The 25,019-nt window shown below is 40.9% G+C and overlaps 1 protein-coding gene across 1 annotated transcript in view; it reads right to left on the bottom strand.

The window, feature by feature from the left end:
- Window positions 1-18,686, bottom strand: part of bcam (basal cell adhesion molecule (Lutheran blood group)) — a 51,195-nt gene extending 32,509 nt beyond the window's left edge. Inside the window, exon 1 of the mRNA XM_079241037.1 lies at window positions 18,449-18,686. Within this exon, the coding sequence (XP_079097163.1) occupies window positions 18,449-18,512 (64 nt within the window). The 5' untranslated portion in view covers window positions 18,513-18,686. The remainder of the gene's footprint in view (window positions 1-18,448) is intronic.
- Window positions 18,687-25,019: the final 6,333 nt, after the last annotated feature.

The following is a 25,019-nucleotide window of genomic DNA, read 5'->3' as shown; positions in this document are numbered from 1 at the left end:
AGGGGGCGAGGGTGCTCCTTAGGGGGCTAGTCAGTCGGGCATGACAAGCCAGTACCGCTGTAATGAGATAACAGGCCACTGGTGCACGCCTTGATTCATTCCCCTTTTCTTTTCTTTCTCTACATCCCTTATCCCTTGGCTGTTTTCTTAACCATCTATTGCTCTATTTGATAAAAAAAAAAAAAAAAACAGGTCATCATGCTCAGCAGGCTGGTAAAGCCTGTGTGTGAGGGACAGATAGAGGGATAGAGAGAAAGGGGTAAACCTACTGGCAGGGAGATAGGGTGAAGGGGAAAGACAAGGGCATAAGAGTGTGGAAATGAGAGCTGAAAAATGTGTGTGTGTGTGTGTGTGTGTGTGTGTGTGTGTGTGTGTGGGTGGGTGGGTGTGTGGTGCGGTTTCTGGAAACATACTTGAGTGCATGATAAAATTCAATCTTAAAATTCAAACAAGAGACGGAGTAATCAGGCTGTATACAGCGCGGGTCACTGCCTCCAGACAATCTGGATAAAGCTTACCTCCACTTCTCAGCCATTGCAAAATTAACCTTACCCGTGGCCTCCCTCGCTCCAATCTATCCTTCCCTCCAACTCCTCCTGTCCTGGGCAAACAGACTTTTACAGTGTTGACAGTAGCAACACTCTGTGGGAGGTTGAGAGATACTGGAAATCCCAGTTGGAAATCCCAGCTAAAGACTGAACGCTTCCATTGTGAGCAAGAATATAAGACTTTCAGCCATCACACTACCCTCAATAGGATGTTTCTGCTCTCAGAGCAGGTTCAATACAACTACAAACCTCCTGTGTTTATTAATGGCCCTTCAATTCACCTCATCATCCCCCACCACTAATTTAGTGGCATAATAAACATTCTAAATGAGTGTTTCTTGGCATTTTAGGATAGATTTTTGGTTATGATAGTGAAAAAGCTATGATCCTATCTCAGCAACAAGAGACGTTTTCCCAGCTTGGCTATCAGCTCTTGCTATCCAAGCGGCTTAAAACATAGGATTTAAAACGGTCTGTCTAGTCCTAAATCTGTACTTTTCTTACTGGCATACCTCACACACTGCAGACACATAAAAACACACATTCCCTACCTTTTGATGCCCCATATCCCACAAGTTTTCCTTCATGCCTACCTAACACTACCCCAACGTTAGGTCTTTTTGCCTATTATGGCGGATTAACTTGTAATGCTTGGATGAACTTCAGTAAGCGGGGGGTACAAAGTCACACCTCAATACACACACAAAAAATTGGCTGGCTGGCAGATATGGTCACAAGCCCACTGGCACAGAAACACGGACCCTTCTGGACAACAGCGAAACACATGCGAGCATAAACACATGCAAACGTGCACACTCGCACAAACATGGGGTTTATACACAGGAACCAGACTCGCATGCTACAATAGAGCGAAAGGTGCAGAATCCAAACCAAAGCCTCTATTAATCCCTCTGATCCCTCAGAGATAGAATAATTCAGAGTTAATTACTATTCTCCTGCATTCTGCTCTTTCTTCTGCTTGATTTCTAAATCCACTAAAGTCCCCGCTTCCCTCCATGAGGCAACCGTTCAAATATGCCGTCTACTGTAGATCCTCCTTTGTCTTCTCTTTCACATTTGTGTTTGTTTTTCTCTCAACACTCAACTTGTGCCTTGGCAGACTTTTTTTGCATTTTGTCTTGACTGAGTGAAATAAGAAGAAAATATGGTTATGAGGCCTCACACTTCCAGTTTCTGTATTCAGACACACACATGGAGAGAAGTGTTGGCAGCAGCAAACACAGAGACTGGCATTGAGGCTGTGTCTTTCTGGTTGGAGCTTGGAACCACAGGGAGTTTAATTAGAGTGGAGAGGCACCACACGGCTGGTTGACTGTCTGGTAAGACCGGCTGAGAGGCTGAGGACTGGAAAGGCCCACTTACAACTCTGTGAGATGAAGGAAAAGAATATGCATACCAGCCACACAGCTGTACACGTAGTAACTGCACCCTCATTTGCATGCAAACTGCTCTTTCAAACATATCTCGGTCTCAAATCGAAGCCAGCAGTTTTCTTCCAAAGATAACTCATTTGACTGATAAAGGGCCCTTTTCATTTACAGTTAAAAGCATCCTACATCATTGTTCACTACATTATTTGCTATGTCATGTGGTATTTTTCCTGCATGCAAACATATTTTACACTGGGGAATGAAAAAAGAATGCATTCCCATCAAGTAGTTTCTATTTTTGCACCAATACTTAAAGACAGGCAAGCTGATAAGCAGGAGACAAGGAGACAGCACTGAGCGAATGCTCGCCCAAACAAGGGTAGGGAAAGGAGACGAAATAAAGCTGCAAACGCACACCCAGCAAGCATATATCAAATATCGCTCAGCACATGGTCAGGATAAACACACACATTGTAACTGGCATGCATTATAGACGCATATTTTAATGCAAACTCAAGAGAGCTTGAACTGGCAAGCACGCACAACTGAACATCTGAGTTAGCCAACTCCCATCTGTGTTAACCTTCCAGCATTCCTGGATAATCTGCACCATAATGGCACACCTGTCTTCTCCCATTCTCTAATGCCTTCACAGAAGTACAGAGAGGGCTTTAAAGTGGGGCACAGGAGGGGGCACGCAAAACACATCCAAGAACAAATAACTGACCCATCCTGACTTTCAATTTCTCTTTCTATAAGCATCCCTTAATCTTCCCTGTCTTCATCTGTTTCCATACTGGAAAAACATATGTTTAAATTAAACAACAGAAGAAGTGGCTTGTCCTTGCTTCAGGGGGCTGCATGTTACCACAGTAACAGACATAGCGGTTATTGTCACTGCTAGACAGACATTATTGGTAAAAGTGAGAAAGACTGAGACGGAGAGTGTTTTTTTTCAGGGGCAGGGGGAGGTCAGACTTTGGAATATTGCAAGCCAGGGGGTGAATAACTAAAGCAGTGGGTAGGCAGGGTATAGCTTGGTAGGTCACATTATTATTGATTGCTAGACATTATGTGGACAACATGGGAGTCCACAGAGACAGTGGAATAAATTGTGGCTTGACATCAAAGTCAAACTGCTGACACTGAGCCTGCAGGGGACACAGGCTACCCGGGGCCGGATTAGAGGTGGATACATACACTCAGGCGCACGGACACAAAAATAAACAGGCAATGAGAACAATGTCTGCCAGTTACCTGATAAAATGACGGTTGTAAAAACAGAGCTTGAAAGTGAAATCGGCTCCGTTCAACAGGGCAAAATGTCAACCATAAATCATTTCAGTTCAACACTGATTTTTTTATGAAGATTATTTATAAATTCAATACTTTTCAAACAAAGACACCAACAAAGTCTTCTTCATTTCCACATCAGGACTCAGAAGGGACTTTCAGAAAACGCAATGTTCCAGTCCTCAAAATTCCACTCTGCTACCCAGACCATTCTCCACATTCATTAATGCTTTATTTAATCATTATTCATAGCTTGGCTAATAATGTGATTAGAAAAGAAATTGAGGACAACAGATGAAATAATTAGGGAAATGAAGCTACCATTTAAATATTCAACATCCTTTTTCATTCTGATTACAGGGACTCTTTTCTGGTGAGTCGGCAATCATTACTGATAACAAATCTGACAGGCATGTGAGGTTGTCTGAAAAGATAACAGACATGACAATACCGTGTCTGGCACAAGCCCTTCTTCAGCTATGGGCATCAGGTCTGACTAACAGGTTAACATCTGTCATTGTCTGTCAGGTGATTGACCGCTCTATCAAGATAGTTATCATCAAAGCTAACTAGTGCCTGCTGATAATATCTGGAATGTGTGAAACCTGAGATAGATAAAATAACACACGTCTCAACCTGCACAGACCTGCAGCTCCGAGATTGAAGATGTAGACAACAGCAGAGCTGAAGTAGGTGTGTGGGATGGGATGGAGGGGGTGGTGTAGGTGAGGGCTGCAGGGGTTGCTGGAAGAGACAGCGGTGTCAAAGACAAACAGACGCAAACAGCAGGGTGTCGTCATGGATGAAGAAAAGAGGAGTCGGGAGGGCAACGGGGTAGAGGGGGGGGGTTAGTCACAGAGCAATATGATTGTAAAAAATGTCTCAGTTCCATTCTGCCCCCCTGCAAAGCCCTTGAACCACCAAACAGCTGCAGTCCTTTCTGGAGGATGCAAAATTCCTGTTTTTCTCAGTTAAAATAAATAAATTCAAGCAGTTTTCCCCTTTAAGTGGTCAAATCCAAGCACATATGATCTCCCATGAGATCGCAACCTAAACTGGCCCATGACCCTTTGGGGTTACACCACTTTTAGCACCCATACAATCATTCATCCTGGTTAAAGTAAAACAAACACGTGTGTCTGCAAGGTCCATATTTCCCACTGACATTTAGTCAATATAGGTTACTGACGCCTTTCTCTTTTATTGTCCATTGAAAACCAAGCCCACGCTTGTTTGGTGAGGCATGTTAAACAGACACGGTCCGTCCCTGTAATCAGTCTTTTTAAGCACAGAAAAGAGGAGCTCAGCAATGGCTCAAATGTACAGAAATAGCTTTTGTAATGAATGTATAGAGGATATGTGTAAATTTAAAAAAAAACTGTCAACATGTTTTTGTAGTTGATTAATGAATCAATCTAAATCCATTGTAACATGTAGCATGTTTTTTTATAAAGAAAAAAAGGAAATAGAGAGAAAATTCTGAGCCCAGATCCAGTTGAGTTACCATGCCACGGAAAACAACACATGCATAGAGTGAAACACAGAAGATGACAACTGAGATTAAAAGAAGACTGCAGCTGTGTTTCCATTACATTTTTTCGCAAAATAAAAAGCGATATTTGTAGGTTTCGACAAACGAACTGCGATTTGTGGGTGTTTCCATTGCACAATGTTTAGAACATTAGCCTCAAGTCCCGTTAAATCTCATTGCTCTCGAGAGATTTTATGAAAATAGCGGCTTAGGGAAGGTAGCCACGTGGTGTTATTTTGAGGTTTTCTACTTGCTACGTAGAATTTGTTATGGCTTTTCAAAGCTTTTCTCCCTTATTTTCTTTTCTAAAACTCTGAAATTTGCTGTTGTTTGTTCCACACTGCGCCATCTTGACCGGAAATGAACTTGTCATGACCCCCAATATCACGTCCGGGGACACGTACAAGCGAAAAAAATGTTTCCATTACACTTTTGCGATATGTTTCTACAGTATATCAAAACATCTGAAAAACCACCTCATTAGAGCTTATAAACCTTTAAGCGATATTTGAGACTTTTTTCACAAGGTGTTTCCATTAGCGTTTGTTAACTGCGATATTTCGTTTTTGAGCAATTCTAGATGTAATTGAAACGCACATAGAGACTGATTGGAGGTGAAAAAGAGAAGAAATATACAGTGTCAAAACTGACAAAAGGATACAAAGCTATCAATAGCATATCAAGATCTAGGCAAAAATGAAGCACAAGAGAGGAGTGTGTCAGGATGTCCTCGTTCCACTGCAATCGTGGTTGCATACCACAGAATCAGACTCCATGGAAGATGTTTTTCTGCAAGAGAAAACAATTCGCAGCAGAACATTTGAATTGTCACTGGATTCTTATTGTCAACGACTGACTTTTTCATTTTTATATATTTTATCTTTGATTCCAGCACATTCAGATGCTTGCTATAGCTGACACTTGCAGAAGCAAACTGTCTATAAGGTTAAACACCAGAACTGAAACATTTAAAATGGCTTTGTCCAACTCTGATTTTCAGAAGACCAACTGGTTTTCACCCAACCATTTCAGCCATGCTGTGGGTGTTTATAGAAGCAGATGGTCCAGGTAGATGTTTTAAGAGCTGTTCGTTTGAAAAAAATTGAGGAAATAAGAATAAATAAGAATCAAATATACAGTAAGGAGCCAAAGATGATTGTATGTGTGCCTGCCTAAGTAATTGGAGGAGGAGGCTTTTGTGGATTTGAAGGGGCGATGAAGCTTAACGATGAGACCCTTTACTATCCTGGGACCATCTCCTCCACCTCCTCCATCTCCAAGAATCTGTTAATAAGGGTGAAAATTAAAAGACAAGAAGATAGGAAGGAGAGGAGGGGGGAGATAACATTGATGGTGTTAAGGAAGGAAGAAAGGAAGGAAGGAAAAAGGGAATGGTGCAAAGGTAAGGAGACCGGGACTGGGTTAAACAGAGGGTAACAAGCTGGAGAACACTAAAAAAGATAAAGATGGAAGAAGATAAAACTTCCAACCAGCGTTCTTTCCATTTTTCTCTGCTGATACAGATAAGCAGATTGAAAAAAAGGGGTCAAATAAAATGCATCCTGTGTATTACCATTCCTCTTTTAAGTCTTACGACTATATTCATAGATCCATGTTTTTGCTATTCATTACATGAATGAAGTTGGAGGGGGGTGGGGTTAGAAAGGGGGAAGGTGAAATGGGAGAGAAATAAAAGAAAACATGATGCTATTGAATTTGCTTCTATTAGATGGACTCAGAAGAGGCAATGATGCTGTATCTCCCATCAGGATCACACATAAATAATTCCTAATACTGTTTTCACAAACACATTCATAAAAGATTTGAGAAATTACTTACTTACTTATTTATATATATATATATATATATATATATATATATATATATATATATATATATATATATATATATATATATATATATATATACACACATATACATACACTTTTTATTTATTTTTTTTTTTAATCTTGAGTCACCAATATTGAGTGATTTTCCCAGTATTTTAAGTCTATATGTCACAAAATGTCTTTAAGAACATTGTGTTTCTTTAAAGCAAAGGTTATAATTCAATATGTTCTGTAGGCGGGTTAGGAGCCCTGGGGCAAATGATGACATTTAAGGTGTTTATTAGGGTGTTTGCTAGGGGTTTACAAAGGCAAGTAAAAGCTTGCCCACATAGGTATGTGATTAGACAGAGGAAAGAGTGGCAAAGAAAAGGAATGAAGGGGATCTGTTCAAACCTAGAAGAGGTAAGAAGTAGTGACTAACTGTGACCTGAGGAATGTGAACGAAAAAAAAAAAAGAAACAGGCCGGGTTGACAGACAGGAGACGTGGAAGCTGTCTGTCATCGGCAGAGCTCCAGAATTTTCCATGACTCTCCATCTCGGAGCAGTATTGCGACTGCAGGGCAGAAAAGCCAACTCTGTGTCTCTATAATGAGCTGTGAACCAGAGGTAAAGATGGCAGGGAGATGCTTGGAGGTAACACTTTAACTTAAGTCTCAGCCATGCACAAGTGAAGGCAGATGGGTTCGAATGGCCCAGCAGAATGAGGCCATTGTGCTCCCAAGATTGAAGAGGCATTGCTGTATACTCTTTGCAAGCTTACCACTCTCCTCTGTCATAAATCACACCCTGACTGTTTCTTCCATTAAGGTTGCACACATTTGTAGCCAAATATATGAACTGGGTCCTAAGCAGTTCATGAAAAACATAAAAAGATTCTGTACAAAAACAGTAAGAGCAATGATGGGCCATTTGGTAAAACTGAATCATCAGTGATTTGTAAGCTACTACTTTACTGTGTTATATCAGACTTAATCTTATTTAGTGAAATAAAACCTGCAATAGATCTCAGAATACACAAGCAAATGGTATTTTTAGATATTTTATTTAGTACAGATTCAGGAAAAGAACATTTGCATTTTAAAAACAAAGAAAGAACTTGTTCAACTCACTGATCGCTGCCCATTCGTTCACCAACAACTGAGAAAGCATATCATAGCAGGGGGTCTTAATAACACACGTTAACATCGCATTACATTTTTTTTTCCCACCTACACACTAGAACAATCAAAAAAGCTTCTGTATTTATCTGATGGGTTGTTTTTTTTTTTAAATTGAACAGCATCTAAAGCCAGCTGTTGCAAACAAGCAAATCACTGCACTAAATATAGCTTTTACTGGCCAAAATGATTTCTGGACAGAGTTGCACACTGAACCTGGCTCAGCCTGATATGGCAGCTTGTTTCCACACAGCCAATCATTTGGATATTGTCTCATGTTTATGCTGGAAGCTTGGGCTGCCCTCTGTGAGTCAACAGACTGATAATCCACTGTGGGGGGCTCTGACCACATACCGGAATGGAGAAAACAGTGAGGCTTGAATGAAAAAACAGAACTGGCAGTAGGTTGTGAAATATAAAGAAATCAAACATGGACAACAATCTAGTAATAGCAGTAGTGAAAAGGGCAACCATGACAGAAGAGGAACCGTAGAAAATAGGAAAAGAAAAGGTCTGAGACTGTCCAGCTGTCTGTCTTTTCAGTCAATGCACCAATTTTCCTTTGTCCTACTGAATGAATTAATCATGTTATGTGAGCAAAAAAAAAAAGATAAAAGTGTGTGAGAGAAAGAGAAAGTATTCCCTGAAGGACGGGAGGTCCTGTTCTACTACTTGGATACAACCAAAGTGAGGGAGGACAGAACAGGTGGATAGCCACAGGAGAACAAGTATGCTATTGTTTGGCCAATACCAGCAGACCAACCATAAGGTCCACACATCTCCTCCAACTGCTCCTAGCATCCAGCATCTCTCAGTGCAAATGAATTAGGAGTTAGCATTAGCTCTGAGACGCTGCTGCATACTGAGCTTTGACTTTCCTCGCCCTGTCATGCCGATGGTCAGCCGGGTTTTGGTGCTCCCCTGAACCGTTACACCAACTGCCCCAAAAGCAATGCCAACAAGGCCCAAATACACACCAATGCACAAACAGATGGACCAAGGTGGTGTATGTGTGTGAGTGTGTGGTGAGGGGCTCCAGAGAAGGGTGTGAGAGGAGGATGGTATTTTTTTTTTTTTGGCCAGCTTTGTCATGCCAGTTGCCAAGAAGAACAGGTTTTAGCTCGGACAGCCTGGTTGCTATATCACCAGCTGGTAAGCAAGGAACCACAACTGGGGTGTCACAGTATGGCACGATGCAAACAGGCAAAGCAGATACCATGGAGTAAGATCAAAACACAGGAAACATTAATATTTTGTCTCATAAATATCAACTAAGAGACATAATTGTAACATAAATACCATGAAATCCTCACAAGAAAGGGATGAAGGCGGGGTGGATGGATAGAGAAAGATAAGGAAAGGGAATAAAAGAGAGTAGAAAAAGGAGGTTGTTCTGGCCCTTTGAGGCCCTGTCAGCATACGAGTGGCTCAAGTGAAAACTCACTGGTTTCCCATCACCAGCTGGTACTCCCTTGAAGTGGGATTGGACACACACACACACACACACACACACACACACACACACACACACACACACACTTATTTATAAACTCTGTTAAGTCCGGATTCCTGGTTATGTTGGGCTTGCAGTAATGTTCACATGCTCCGAACAGCCTACACTGCCCTAAGTGACAAGTGACCACACACATAGTGAAGTCTGGCCCCACACCCAGTGCTAACTCGCCCCTTTGTCACACACACACACACACACACACACACACACACACACACACACACACACACACACACATACTGAAGTGTTAGTTCAGTTAACATGGTATACATTCCAGACACACATTCACATATCCAGACACCTGCAGGTATGTTAATGTTCACACACACAGGCACATTCGTACATGCTTGCAGGTTTTCACACCACAGGTGTAGAATCTCTCTCACACACACACACACTTTAAACATAAATATGTACCAATTTTCATAAGGCTCTCCCTTCCACTGCATCCCACCATACCGCTTTCCTCCACTCCCTTCTCTCTACACCTCCTCTTTCATTCCTTCAGTTGCCTCTCCCCCGTCTATGTCTCTGTTATGTGTGTAATCAGCCCAACTTTAATACCTGCATTCCAACAGCCTGCAGGAATGTCTTTACAATGTAGCATTGTTCAGGTGCAGAGAGAGAAAGGCCTTGCTGAAATATACATAAAAGGTGTTTCTGCTAGTAGTCCCAGAGATGCAACATTGAGCATTGTAAATCCAGCAAAAGCACTTCCTGATTTGTGAGGCACACAGCTGAGTTGGATACACTCACTTTTCTCACTGACTTTGCTTTCGAATAATTAAGAAATTTTAATTACAAAAAAAATACACTTAACATGAAAATATATGCAAATCAAGCACAGCCGTCTTTAACGTATAGAAAGTTTGTCAATCCAGGAAGTACAGGAAGCATTACAACACAGATGAGATGAGATGAGCTGCTTAATATGCAGCGGAACTATGATCCGATATTGCAACAAAACATAAAGCAGCTGTGTTACACTATAGCACAAAATGCTTTAGTTCATGATAAAGGGAGCAAGTGCGTCTTCTTGACTATGTTCCCTAAACAGAAACAACGTAAGACGTCAGCACATCCACATGCTTCATCTGCACACGTGTTCCGATGACACGACATCCACCTTTCCCACATCTCACCAGGGTTTATTTGGCCACAAACACTTACAGGGAGGACAGCTGATAAAAGGCTCCAATTGTTGGGTTTTCTATAACTTCTTGTCCAGCACAACTTTTTCAAAAAACATTACACTTGTTGCAATTCTTCGCTTTTCTACTGTGCTCTCACTGCAACGCTAGTTAGAATAAATACATGTGCTTCTTCATCAGTCGAAATGAATTGTTCCAAGTAAACTAAATCATTCGGTGCTTTACTTATTAAATGAAACTTGTTGTATTGTTTAAAAATATATTGTAAAGGTGACTCATATTTCTGAATTTGGGAACATTTAATGATAAAGATTACTTCAAGTGAAAACCACTGACGTACTGAATGCTCCATCGTCCTCCCATCCTCCCACCAACCCTCCCTTTGCCTGTACCCCTTTGTCAGGCCTTATTATTGAACATGTGTCCTCTCTGCCCCTGCCATTAACCAACTCCACCCTTACACAGAGCTCTCAATACACAGGCACACACATACATGTGCGCACACGCACTCAGGCTGCTAATTGACATGAAGAGTTGGTGCATCTTTCATCATCCTCTGCAGAGCCAAATTTCAGTGTGTAAATGTGGGAGATGTGAAAGGGGATCAAAGAGGGTCTTCTTTGCTGGCCACTGCTTCTCCCAGGAATCCATACAGCAGCCAGGAAAGACCAAATACCTTTCTCATCATTAACAAGTGCAACAAGATACATTCAGCTGGCTTCTAATTGAAAATCATTCAGTAAGAATACTTGCTCAGTAAATTTAGCCTTAATGCTGCAATGCGCCTGCTGGGGCAGAATGCAAGAAGCTCTCAGGGAAAACACTGGGCTTGTAATTACTTTAGCCCTTAATAACAACAGTCTAAATCAGTTAGGCCCTCTGCAATTCTAAAATTATTCCCACAACTATCCATCACATTTGTTGTTCGGTAGATCGCAAAGACATGTAATTGGTAATCATTTAGCCTGATGGAGTCATAACCCAATTGAATGCTATTGATTTTGAATTTAATTTTCATACAGGCCCGGAGCAGGCGTGTACTTTATTTTTGACTAAATGTAATTCAGTGATAGAGTGAAACTTGAGAGTCTGTATATCATAGTATATGGACACAGCCGCTGGTGAAAACAGTGTATTTACTCTAGTTTGGTAACTTCTGATAAAAACGTGTCCAGCGTTTGCTGCACCAAACTGATCATTGGGTCAAACGCCTTCTGGTTCACTACTGTCAGTAGTTTAACATACTTTTACTCACTCCAATCAATCACTCACCTCGTCCAGCTCTTTCTGCTCAAGCTATAGTGATTTTACAAAACCACACTGTACAGAGAAAACAGGATGTATTTGACCAGCAAAGAGAAAAGTACACACCCAGTGCATTTTCATGCACGGTTAAGTTATAGTAACCGCTCATCTTACCGTTAACAGTGCTCCTGTTTCTGTCCTACAAAGCAACCACGGGCATGGAGCTGATTTATTAACCAAAACTTTGTTTTTGACATTGTTATAGAGGTTGCCTTTTCACCTTCTAGATAGTTTATACTGGGCTTTTTCAATGAGCCACTCCACAATGAACCAAAAGCTACTGACAAACTAGTACCAGGTTGAGCAGTCCATTGGAAGCATCATACATTCATGCATTTCATGTTTGTTGCACAATTTCCTCTTTTACAGTTCAGATGCATGCTCTTCATTGTATTCCATGTGTTTTCTGTCTTTTTTTTTTATCATGCACAGGTGCAGGAGTAAAATTAAGTCTTTGTTAGTATACCTGACATTAACTAAAAATATCATTTTCTAAATGTTTCATAAGTCATATTGCTATTACAACATTTAACTAATGATTGATGTGATATGATATATGATTAAAAGGATACAAACTTTGAGAATTTCCTTACATCTGATGATCATGACTCATGAGTTATATGAGTGATGATGTTCGGTGATAAAAACGGAAGGTGTACGCGGGGAAAAAACTAACATTCAAAGAAGAGAGTCGTGGTAAAGTTAAGAACAGGATGTGACTTGAGGAGAACATTAACAGTCAGTGCATGGTAACTTTACCCCCCTACCCTTTTCATGCAAAGTCAAGTTCACACAAGCAGAGACAAGCAAAGCAAATCCAACTTCTATGGCCCCCAGTTTCAGCGGGGCTTTGGTAAGGAAAGCCAGCGTAAAGCAAAGGTGAGTTAAGTCCTCGGGCTAGCCAACTAAATCAGAAGCCCTGAAAGCTGACACGGGATCTGATCACTGATGATACTCTGAACTTGCTCTCACATGACATGGGGAGCCCCCTTCTCTCCCAAATACAGACATGAAGTCATAGAAAATGACCAGGGCTCATGACCAAATGCTTGTATGCAGGTGTTGTAACGCAAACACCACCTCTGAACCCAACACAGAAATCTCTTCCTGTCCTCGTCCTCTGAGGATTAATGTTCCCATACCTGTCTCCCTGGTCCACCCCACCAGCTCAGTTAAAGCAATAAGATCTCATTGTCAAACAGTAACCGGTCTCACTGGACAGGTTAGCGCTGCTGTTTAACTATTAACTAGACTCAAGTCAAAGATGGGGAGGGAAAAAGTAATAATGATTGGAGTGTAGGCCTATCTTGGTCTGGCCAAATTTGTCTTCATACATGTGTACACATTGTAAATACTGAATATTCTGTAGCCTGGTGAACTTTCAGTCACCTTGTTTTCTTGTTATCTATATGTTCTTCAGATAAGAGATGAAAAATATCCCATGAGGGACTACTGTCACAAATCTAAAGCCCCTCCTTAGGAAACAACAAATACTGGGTTGGACTGCTTGTAGTCATCAAACAGTTGTTGAGAAGCACTGGAAGAGTTCAGATCATGCACAGCAAATCTGAAGAGGCCTTTAATGAAACTTCAAATGGATGCAGAAAGAATCTAGCAACACTACAGTTAAATTGGAGCTGCATTCAGAGCATCATTTCTACAGTTAAACTCTTCCTTTCCATCGTACAAGTCAAAACCATTCTTGTGCAAAGACACAAGGTGGTAATGGAACCCAAGTGTGTGTGTGTGTCTGTGTGTGTGTGTGTGTGTGTGTGTGAAGATACTGGGGGTGAAGGGGCTTCTTGTGTGTGGTGCATTCAACAACTGCTGCTGAGGCAACTGTTGATGTCTGTACGGCAACAGCTTGCGGGTCTCCCAGAGGACCCTCTGCCAGCCAACAGTCAGATGGAGGGTTTAGGGTTGGAGGGGCACAAGGGTTAGGATTTCTTCTCCACTGCCAAGAAAATGATCTCCTTGGCCACAGATCCAGGCTTCACTATGACATTCCCCGTTCTTAATTGGTATTTCTCGATTCTGACGCTGTCTATCTGATCTTTACTGCTGCTATCACTGCCCTTATCACGCTTTCAAAATGTATTCCCGTTTGCACGCTCTTTGACAGATCAAAGCAACTGGGCAGGACACACATGTAGTATCGTTTTCTGCCACTGGCACATCCATGTTAGTTTGCCTCACCATTTCATGACATGAATTTGTGAATCCGATGGGTTGAAAGAGCTCAAGCAAATTCTGCCTTGCTTTTGTTTATTCTCACACCGAAAAGCACCAAAGAGTGGGGGTTCTTTCCTCAATCTTACTTACAGCACTCTCCTGCTAAATGGACCGGCTGCACTTAACCTAGTCTCCTGAAAAAGCTTTGTGAATTTTCAATTTTGTACCACCCAGAGTTACATCCCCCACCCCTACACCCCCAACCCAATTTTCCATCACATACAAAGATGTAGAGACAAGGACACAGAAATATGGAGCTGCTTTTCAAGGCTGCATTTGAAATTACTCATCACATACAACTTCCTCTCTAGAGACAAGGAACAGCCAGACTACACAGTGGCAGCACAATAGCAGACTCTAATCATCTCTCATCCCATTCCACCATCAGTTATTGTCCGAAACCTACTCCATGCTTCCTTCCTTCCTTTCCTCCTAACAACTCCCACTACCAGTACAATTGGATAGCACAGATCCAAAGCAGACAACACCTAAACAACTTCTTAGAAGTTTTGTTTTCCCATATCTCTTGTTAATGCACATGGTCTCTTTTTGAACCTCCATTAACATGCACTATCTTTTAAAATGTCAAAACCTGACAGAGACAGACACTGCATCCCAGTGTGTGTTTTGGAAAATGAGATGCAAGAAAGAGTAAAGTGGGGGAGGATGGTCAGTCTTATTTTAAAATCATTAATAGTGGCCATAAATCCATTGTGAACGGGCTTTAGGGAGGTTTGTAAAAGCATACAGAGCCATCTCCCACTAAAACACAGCAGGTTATCTTCCTGATGCTATGTAGGGTCATTTACAGCGACGCATAAACACACAGCGGTAAATAGGTCCAATGTGTTAAATCCCAGCAACCAAATGCGCACAGAAATAACTGGAAATAAAATAAGTGAAGCTAATCTGTCTTTTTCAAGGAAAAGCCCTACAGAGAGAGAGAGAGAGAAGGACGAAAGATGAAGAGAAGGGAGCACAGAAGGCATGATAGAGAGAGCGATGGGAACATAGACTAAACTAATCTTGAGAAATACACCTTTTGTTTATGTATGAGACCTGTGGAGGTTTCATGCCTTTGGCTGCAGCTCTTTTGAATCTTTTGTGGGTGTGCGAGAATAAAATATTAGGGGGATAAAATTTTCCATCTGCACAACAAACCACATTATTATTACTAACTGACTTCACTGGGATTAATCACATGCGTGCAGTGTACCATGTGCTGATTCCCAGTTGTCCACTGGGGCACACTGCCAGCTGACCATACAACACCATGAAACATACTGCTGCAACTCTGTTTAATGCATTATTCCTTGCAAAATTCAAACATTAGTGGGCACCTTAAATGGATTTCAGAGCGCAAGTGAACCCATTTGTGCCATTTTCTGACTAATGTTTAGTTGGCGCCCAGCAGTTGTTCAGCTGACTCAAACCCAGTCAACCCACAAGAATCCAACCTGGCTTAGTAGAGCCTCCAGCTTCTCACCTATAATACTGCCTCGAGATGTTGTGATGAAAAGCACATTGAAGGTTTCTATTTGTTGTTCATGGATTACTGCTTTTAAATTGTGCTCTGGAGGAGATTTAGTAGGAAAAGGTGCCCTTTTGCAAAGAATCTGAGGTGATAACAAACAAAAACCACAGGTTACAGAGCGAGCACCAACAAGTTCAGAGGAATGCCACATATTCCAAGTCAGAGACTTACTCAGTTGCTATGACGCATATTGCAAACACAATAATTATGGCCCCTTCATTAAGGCCCACTCCCCTGGAGTCCTAAATGATAAGGGGGCAAACATTAACTTACATTCCCAAAGCAACCTGTCACTATCCCACCGAATTTTCCAGTATTGCAAACACCAGGAACCAGCACAGAAAACATTGTATATGCACACACCTATAGGTCAGTAATCAATGCATGTTTAGAAATAGAATTCAGTTCAGATATCAAAGAATGCATGTGAGATTTGGGCTTCTAAAAACTCAAGCCAAAAGTGCCCCCGGGATAGCTGCAAAAGAGCTCCTCTGGATTTCACCTCCTCGTGGCTAAATGGCTCTTTTTCCAGCCTAATACCATAATAATTACACACAGCCGCAGGGGGTGCCCAAGCAGGAGGGCCAGAAATTAAAAGTGAGGAAATGACTGTGAGAATCAAGGCAGTGTTAGACAAAGAGGCTGACGCTACGTGTTAGAGGCAAACACCTTGAACTCAACTGATGCTTGTCAAAACGATTCTTTCCACTTGTCTCACAAGTCTCTACAGCTCAAACTCAACCGGTCAACTGACTCTTCTTTTGTCTCTTTAATTTAATTTTCTTCTTTGTTCTTTCAATCCCCCTAAGTGGGCAGAAATGCGATTTATAAGAACAAGTCCGCTGTTACATTTTAAGCAAATTGCCGCTGTTGGTTTACAAATAAAAGAGTGGAGACCCCTACAGGAGAAAGAGAAGGACAAGAGATATCAATGAAAACAACTCTTCGGCTCTTTTACACTTCTCTAATATATTCAGACTGAATTTGGTTTTGATTTTGAGCTTCGAACAACTCCTCAAAGACCAGCAGTTTGGTGCTGTATGATGATGAATGGCTGGGGGTCATCATGAGCCGCTTGTACAAACTAGTTAATGGTGCCATTTTTATGGCAGCACATTCTCAGACACAGTTAAGGCACAACACACATCTGGGTGTGTGTTTATTGTCCTGTGGCTCTATTTAAGGCACATCTGTGCTCAACACTGACATAGTTGCAAGTGTGTGACCAGTAATTTAAAGAATGTAGGTTTGTGTGACCTTGTCACACAGAAAGACCACAAGAGCTGCTAGAAATTAAAAATGGAAAAAAGAAAAAGATGAAAAGATGAAAACATTGGCTAACTTTTTCTTTTAGAGACTTTAAAGCAGCATTTTCGGGGCGTGGAAAGAAAAGGGGGCAGGGGTGTATTGGGATTGTAGAGGGTGGTGGAGAGCACCTGGAACCAAGCCTTTAAGTCAATGCACCGCAGCTGTGTTATGTGCAATATACTACACAGGATTTCATCCATTACAGAGCACTATTAAATAGATATCTGTTGAAAGGCTCCATAAAGGGCAGACATACAGTCTAGAAAAGCAAAGCAACTGCTGCAAGATGTGCAACTGTTATAAAGTATCATGTAAAGTGAGAAATGGTGGAATTAGGAAGGAGGAAAACTAGCATTGCAATTTAATTAGAAGTGAACAGCTGCCAGCAAAAGATAGTAGACATATGCTCTGATGAGTAGAGTTGGGTGGGCAAGAAAAGAGAAAAAAATGGAGGTCACCAGCACCAAAACCACACCCTTTACCTCACCCTGCTTCCAAGAACTTGACAATGAGAGACACACAATCAGAAATAAGACACTTTCTATAAAACAATACTATTTAAAGAAAACTACAAATACTACAAACAATCACTGACATGCATACAGTAGATAATAAGGACAAAATCATACTGTCACCACTATAAATCCCATGGGACCATTGAAGATTTAAAAAAAAATAATAATAAAAAAATAAAAAATAAAAAAAAAAATCAAGCACTCTTGAGACAACAATGTACAAGGAGAGAACAGGGTGGTTTTATTTATCTTTTAACTAACTTATCTTCAACAAATACACAAGGTATGAGATAGGGTGAATTTAAATGGGTTTTAGTCTTAGTTTCTGGCAGAAGCCAGGGGTGCAGACTAGAGGGTGACGCGCGCTGCCAACGCAGACAGAAAGCCCGCAGATCAGACTTCAAAGCGCTGGAAACCGCATCGCAGCAGCCAAACACCGAAGGCATGAAGAAGAGGAGCAACATGGTCTTCACAATGAAAGGCTCAGGAGACTCCGCACTCCTCAGGAAAGGAAAGGTTGGGGCGATTTGGGGATTTTGGAAGATTTTATTTCAAGTTTTGGGCTGCTTTATAGGTATTAAAACTTTTGTTTTAATTTTATTCCGGTTCCATCCTGATTGTTGGCTGTAGTTAAAGGTGGTGGTGGTGGGGGGGGGGGGGGGGGGGGGGGGGGGGGTTTACTGCAGTCTAGTCTGCTTACAAATGAACACAAGTGCGGAGTTCCACGCGCATAAACAGGAAAAAAAAACAAACAAACAAAAAAACACCGCTAATCCTGAAATCCAGTGTCAGTGGACACTGGACACAAGACGCTGGCTACGTCGAGGCTGCGCAACGCGGGACACGCACACCACGGGGAAATATTGCCCCATATTCCTCTGGAAGCAAATAATCCGTGTTTTCTTTGGGAGGAATCCAGTTTTCCACCTGCTATGGCTTTGTTCGGCCAAATGTGCAACGCCTAACATGTTGCTTGACATCAGAACACAATATTAAGCAAATTAATCCAACTACATCTAGTTTGATTGATGAGACTGGAACTTCAATAGCCGCGAGCCACAAAGTTAGTCGGAAGGATGTGAGAAGTAAAACGTGGTGGAAAGTGTTAAAGCGACTTACCTTGAAAAACCCAAAGGAGCAAGGTGCACGAGAGCGACGTGCGTCCGAATATCATCCCGTCCATGGTCGCTTCTGGAACTTTTTCAATGAAAAGTATTTACTGTGTGTTGTTGTTTTTTGTTTTGTTTTTGTTGTTGTAAAGTGTGGAAATGTGGCACAGCAGCAGGTCTCTCTCTTCTTTCAGTGCTCCACCGCTTTCTGGATCTCTCTGCAAAATGAGTGCAGCTCTCCCTCGCGCGCATGCACGCACGCACACTCAGAAATCTGATGCTGGTGGCAGTCTTGCTTAGTTGATATATTTGCACAAAAGGTGACCCCCCCACCCCCTCCTTCCAACCCCCTCCTCCCTCCCTCCCTCTCTCTCTCTCTCTCTCTCTCTCTCTCTCTCTCTCTCGCTCTCTCCTTCCTTGTCTCTCCACCTCAGTTGCAGTGAAAAGACGTGGTTGACTAATCTCGAAGGGCCACTGGGGCCGCAAGATTTAAAGTTAAAAGTGATTTCATCATGAGGCATACTGACTCATAGCTAACCCAACAAACGTACCCGGAAGGTATAAATTGTAGAGATCCTTTTATAAAGAGAATATGAGAATTATACAAAAAAAAAAAAAAAAAAAAAAAAAAAAAAAAAGTTGGAGCAAAATCACTTTCAGGTCAGAAAAATACCATTTATTGACAAGTGGATATCTTCCCTTGTACAAACTAAGTATTTAATACTGTGTACTTTATAAAAACTTGTTAAAATAAGTAAATACACCTGTTACTGACACAAGTAGAGAAAGTATCATTTTCAAACTAATCTGAGCACCCATGTCATATTTAGTTACTCCGATTACATGAAGATTGTTATAAAACGACCTGAGTACTCCAGATCTTTATCATCTAATATACTCTCTGCATGTCTATATGGAGGCTCCAAATGGACAAGAATTCCCAGAGGAAATGAAAAATCTGATTATGAGACTTCACAAAGATTGAAGGCGATACAGGAACATCTGTGGCCAAGTACAAATAAATAAATAAACACGCTGAACCATGCTAAGCTGACTGTTCAGACAAAGCACCATTAGACATTCAGGCTGACTTGGCACAGTGGGTCTCTGCTAAAGAGTTTTTATGAGTGTTCTGACAGTGTGAAGGACATTACATCATGTCAGCCTCTTGGATGGAGAACAAGCAGGAAAAAAACAAAAAAGTGCTCAGTCTTTCACACCAAACTTCATGACTAAGATCATGTGTTCATCTGGGATGAAGCCCTTTATGTGTGTGGTAAACCTTAGCAGGATTACAATCATTTCAAAAGTGTTGAAGTGTTGACGTACATACATAACGCTGTGAATTTGTCTAGCAAGCAGGAGCCTAGCACTAAAGGGATATTCCACCATTTTTACAATCTTATTTTTTACTGCTGAAAACACAGAAGAAATTAGATGAGAGCAATGCAAAATTCCTCCAAAAAGGGGAACATAGCTCTGAAGGTTTGTTGGCAAGTATTATCCTGCAAATAGAAGATGACTAAGTTTGTCGAGAAAAAAAAAAAAAAACTACCCTGTCTTCAATACCCCAATTGTGATGGATTTGGAAATATTTAACTTTTGTGGAATTTCAAATCTCCCTCAAGGCACATTATGGATGATTTAACTGCTTGTTTTGTCATTCATTCATTTTTTTTTTTAACTGCTTAGTCCAATCAGAGACACTCTGGACAGGTTGCAAGTCTATTACAGAGCCAACACAGAGAGACAAACAACCATTTACTCCTAGGGACATTTCAGACAAACCAAACTACCTAACATGCATGTCTTTGGACGGTGAGAGGAAGCCAGAGTACCGGGAGAGAACCGACGCATGCACGGGGAGAACATGTAAACTCCACACAGAAACACACCTATTCGAACCTCCCCCAGCCGAGAGTGGAACCAGCAGTCTTCTTACTGTGAGACCACAGTGCTAACCATGCTACGCCAACATGCAACCCATGCTTGTTTTAACTTTTTGAGTTAAATTAATAAAACTTTTACTCCTTTAGCATGTAAACTCTGTGTTACAGATAGCCCCACTTCTTTGATACACTGTGTAAAAGTCACTGTAAAAACTTTGAAGTATGCACAAAACCTAAAACATGATATAAAAATAATAATTTGGCAGATTAATAACTAAATGGTCCTACAATCCTACTGCTACTTATATAGCAGTTTAGATTATCATGCACAATACACTATTTACAGCTTTAAAGTTAATCTTTAACTTAGAAATGATGTAGGTAAATGTATTGATCAAGGGAGAAAGATTACATTGTGTACAATTATAGATTGGTACATTAATCTGTTCATTAGAAGTGTTCATACTGCGAGTCTGGTCACATTTAAACTAGTACTGGCTGGAAAAACAATTATGCTTCTTTGGCCCTTCCCCCCCCCCCATTTATAAATTTCCTCCATAACATGAACCATCCCCAGCTTGCATGTCTCAAATAATGATTATATTGTTCAAAGAGAGGCCAGTTCCTGGTCGGCAATTAAGCTGTCTGTCATTATCAGACATACCATTCATTCCTAGACATGTAATCCCTTTTGAATCTGTTTGGGTATTTACATGTTATGGCACAATCTATTAAGTTATTTACTGCTCATATATAACGTTATCCACACTATAATCCAGGAGTTGATCCTTGGAATGGGTATAAATTGAACCTACAAAAATGAATGAGTCAAAAATCACATAAACTTGGGGTTTGAAAATATAAACCACAATTAACCCACAATAAGCTAAAAGCACCATTGTGCACTTCAGCAGATAGCATGAACATCTGTCTTTATGTTGTTTCTTTCTGTAGGAGACAAGTTGGCTCTGATGTATTACAAAATGAGCAGCTGCATTCAAAGACACACATTCCAAACATAGTTGGTCAAAAACAACAGGTTAATATTTTCTCAGACATGTTGGAAGGACAGAAGTGATACCTGCAACCTGTTATGTGTTACCATACAGGAAACTAGGCACATCATTGGATGGGATCTGATAGTTGAGCTCTCAGGAATGTGCGCACGCACGCACGCACACACTCTCACACACACACACACACTCTCTCACACACACACACACACACACACACACACACACACACACACACACACACAGCTGCTCTCAACATAAAAAAAAAGACACTGGCAGGAGCTTGTAAAGGCTACTGAGGGTTTGATGGGGCTTGGGCAGCAGGCTTACCCCCAAACCTTTTCATTTTCTGAAATTCATCAGAGCTCTTCTCTTCCTGGATATCACAGCAGGAGAGAAAGAAAAAGTCTTTCCAACAGCTATCTTACATCAGCAGAGCTGCTCATTCCCAGTATTGACCCAGTCATAATCATCTCTCTATGCTGCAGAGATATGGGATCCACTTTAAAGTCTCCTCTCCTGTGGTGAAAGACACAGCATGGCTCTTGCCCTGCCTTACATAAAGCCCACATCAAGCTGCATAGATGTAGGTAACACTGATTTACCTAGGTCTAGGGCATTTTTATGGAAGGCGTTCAGTCATACATACAGTAGAGCTGTGATTTACTGTGTTGGCTCATTATCTAATGGAGCTGCAGCAGTCAGGACAGAAAGGGACACGAGGTAGATATGAGTTCGAAAATGAATGTGAAATGCAAACAAGCAGAGCTGAAAGAGAGGTATTAATCTTCAGAAGGATAAATAAACAGTAAAGAATGACAAGAAAAGACAAATGCTCCCAGCAACTTTCTCAGACCTATCTTGGTGGACTCTTGAAGCAAAGTTTAAACATCAAAAGGAAAAAGGCCTGGGCTTAAATTGCACTGATGATGTCAGTCATGAGACTTTAACACGACAGGGAATTCATTCTTCTGTGTACTTCAGCATACTATGTGGTTAAATCTACAACTGCATCAACTCTGATGCTGATTGCTTTACTTTCTGTTTGCCTCTCAAAAAAATGTCTTTAATTCTTGATTAATCCATTTTCTCCAGCTTTAAGAAAGCCATCTCACAGCTGAAGCTGAGTAAGCACAAGGCTCCACATGCATGTCTCCCTTGGTATGTTCCCAAGCCAGGAGGGATTTAATTACCCCACTTTGCTCCAAACAGACATGTCCAGAATATTTCCAGCATACAGACATCTACAGGGCACACTGCTTCGATTCCTGTATCGTCACAAGTTACATCCCCATCACATAAAAGAACATCAATCTCACTTCAAGCACTGGACATCCAGGCTACTCACCCTGCAAAGGAAATTTGAGGTGGTTGAACTAGTAGATCGGTTTGCTAATTTATTTTTCAAACCTCTGATCCATCAAACTTGGTTGGAATATTAAGCGGATGACACATTAAAAGTTTTGCCTTCAAGCTCTTGTGTCTCTTTGATACACCACTCAGGTAGATAGCGTTAATGCTCTTCATTATCTTCCCAAAATAGGACTTAAAGTAACTTCATCATCCTCTAACAAAGAATAGAAAAATCCATAATTTTTAAGAAATGCATTATGGGTCTTGGAGTTAGTTGCACTTCAGGTTCAAGGCCTCTTTTATATAAACCAGTAGGAGTCAATAACCAACAAGAATCAGAGAAATTATCATGAGACCATCACATCTGCCTCTGCCAGAGATACACTCCACCTTCTCAGTATTCAGCATCTGGGGAAACAGGAATATGAAACTGATTTATTTTCAACCTCACATGTTTGATGCACAGTGTGGGAGTGGAAGCAGACTGCCTCCATGATGTTTGTTTTGTGTGCAGTTATAACAAGCTCAAACATTCACATTTTAGCATAAATTTTATTTAAAACGTAACTATTGATCCCAGATAATAGGCCTAACTAAAATGTGATGACCTTTTGACTCTTAAAATTCTAACATTTTTGACTTATAACAGGTTTTAATTTTCAAGATACTTGTTGTGGGCCAACTATTTTACTGGCCTACTTTTACTAGACTCATACTGATGCAGCAAGACTGTTTTTATCATCTGCTACTGGAGTACAGTATGGCTTCAGAGATAAACTGCCATTGTAGGCAGAAATAACTTTTTTTTACTTTATAGTCATGATTGTATCCTGGAATAGTATACACCATTCAAATCTCAACAATCTTAGTTTTCCAGTTGTGTATAAAATGGTGTTGGTATGTCCCGCCCACAGGATATCTGGTACCAATGGGTTAAGCAAATAGATTGAATCAAGGCCTTTGGGCTATATTTAAACTCATTAAAAGAAGACATGCTGCATTTAGAAGCAGGAATCATAGTGATTATGTTTGCAGGGATGGTTTAAAATATTGATGTTCAGGCTGAAAAATAAGTTACTAAGCAGAAGCCGTATCACCTCAGGCAGTGTTCTCTGTGATTTAACATCTAGACCAATCAGTAACAATTAGACAATGATGGAATCTCCTTGTTTCATATTTTCCCTGCACGTAAGCTGGAAAAATTAGAGTTGCTGCTTAAAATGAAGACTGTCATCACAAAAAAAAGAAAAGTGAAAAGGTTATGCAACAGATCACCCTTTTTACTTGTCCATTACTGGTAATGCAATGTGACTGTTGGTAGTCAGTCAAGGAGATGGAGTTGTCCAACGGAAACCACAGAGGCCTTTTTAGCTACAGGTAAATTAAATTACAACTTATCCCTCTGCTGCCTGACACAAGTCTTTTTTGGCAGTCAGTTCAATACAACTACTTCACACTCAAAAGCACAAATCTGACAGTACCTCTTGAGGAAAGAAGACAAGATTAATGTGGATTTATCTTAAGGAAAAAGTGAATAACTTCAGTCTACCCAGTGGCTGTTGAGATGTTTCCATCAGAAATGAAATGTTGAAATTAGCAACAAACCAGCACGCTAGACAAAACTCCAACTGCTAAGGTGACTAAAGATGATATACTTGGGAGTATGTGCCATGTTCTCTCTTTATTACAGAAAAACAAAGCTAAAACTTCTATCAGCATGGTTGTATGGCAATTCTACATTTGCCAAAATTAAAATAAGGTCACAACATTTAATGCTTTGTAGGCGGTGAGACTCAGACAGTTTCACAGTGCTGACACTGTGTTTTCTAATACTGTAAGATCACCCATAAAAGAAAAGCATCATGCCTTCAAAATACAAATCACACAACCTACTTTATATTTCTAGTCCCATGTTTCATATGATTTACCACCCCCAACCCTGTGTCAAAAATTAGGCTACCTGACACAGAATATTTGAAGCGTCAGCCTAAAGCGTTGGGATAAAATGAAACAGAAACATGGAGGCTCTACAAAGGGAACAGAGATGTGTAATGAAAGAATAATGAGGAGAACAGATTAGGAGAGAAAGAGGAGGAGAGAACTTTAATTCCAAAGTCAGGGGATGGGTAACATGTAGCTCCAGGGAATAACAGCAAAGTACAGCCAGCGAGAAAGATAAAAAGTGAAGGTAGCTGTAATCTTGTATTAATTCTCATGGCTCGACATTTGGGCAGAGAATGATGTGCTGGGACTTCATCATTCTCTCCCTCCATGATTCTTTGATCTCACCCTTTGTTTCCCTTTTTTTTAGCTTCTCCTTTCTATG

The sequence above is a fragment of the Telmatherina bonti genome (assembly GCF_933228915.1).
Source record: "Telmatherina bonti genome assembly, chromosome: 5".
Classification (NCBI taxonomy): Eukaryota; Metazoa; Chordata; class Actinopteri; order Atheriniformes; family Telmatherinidae; genus Telmatherina; species Telmatherina bonti.
This window is presented reverse-complemented; position numbering and strand designations above follow the sequence as displayed.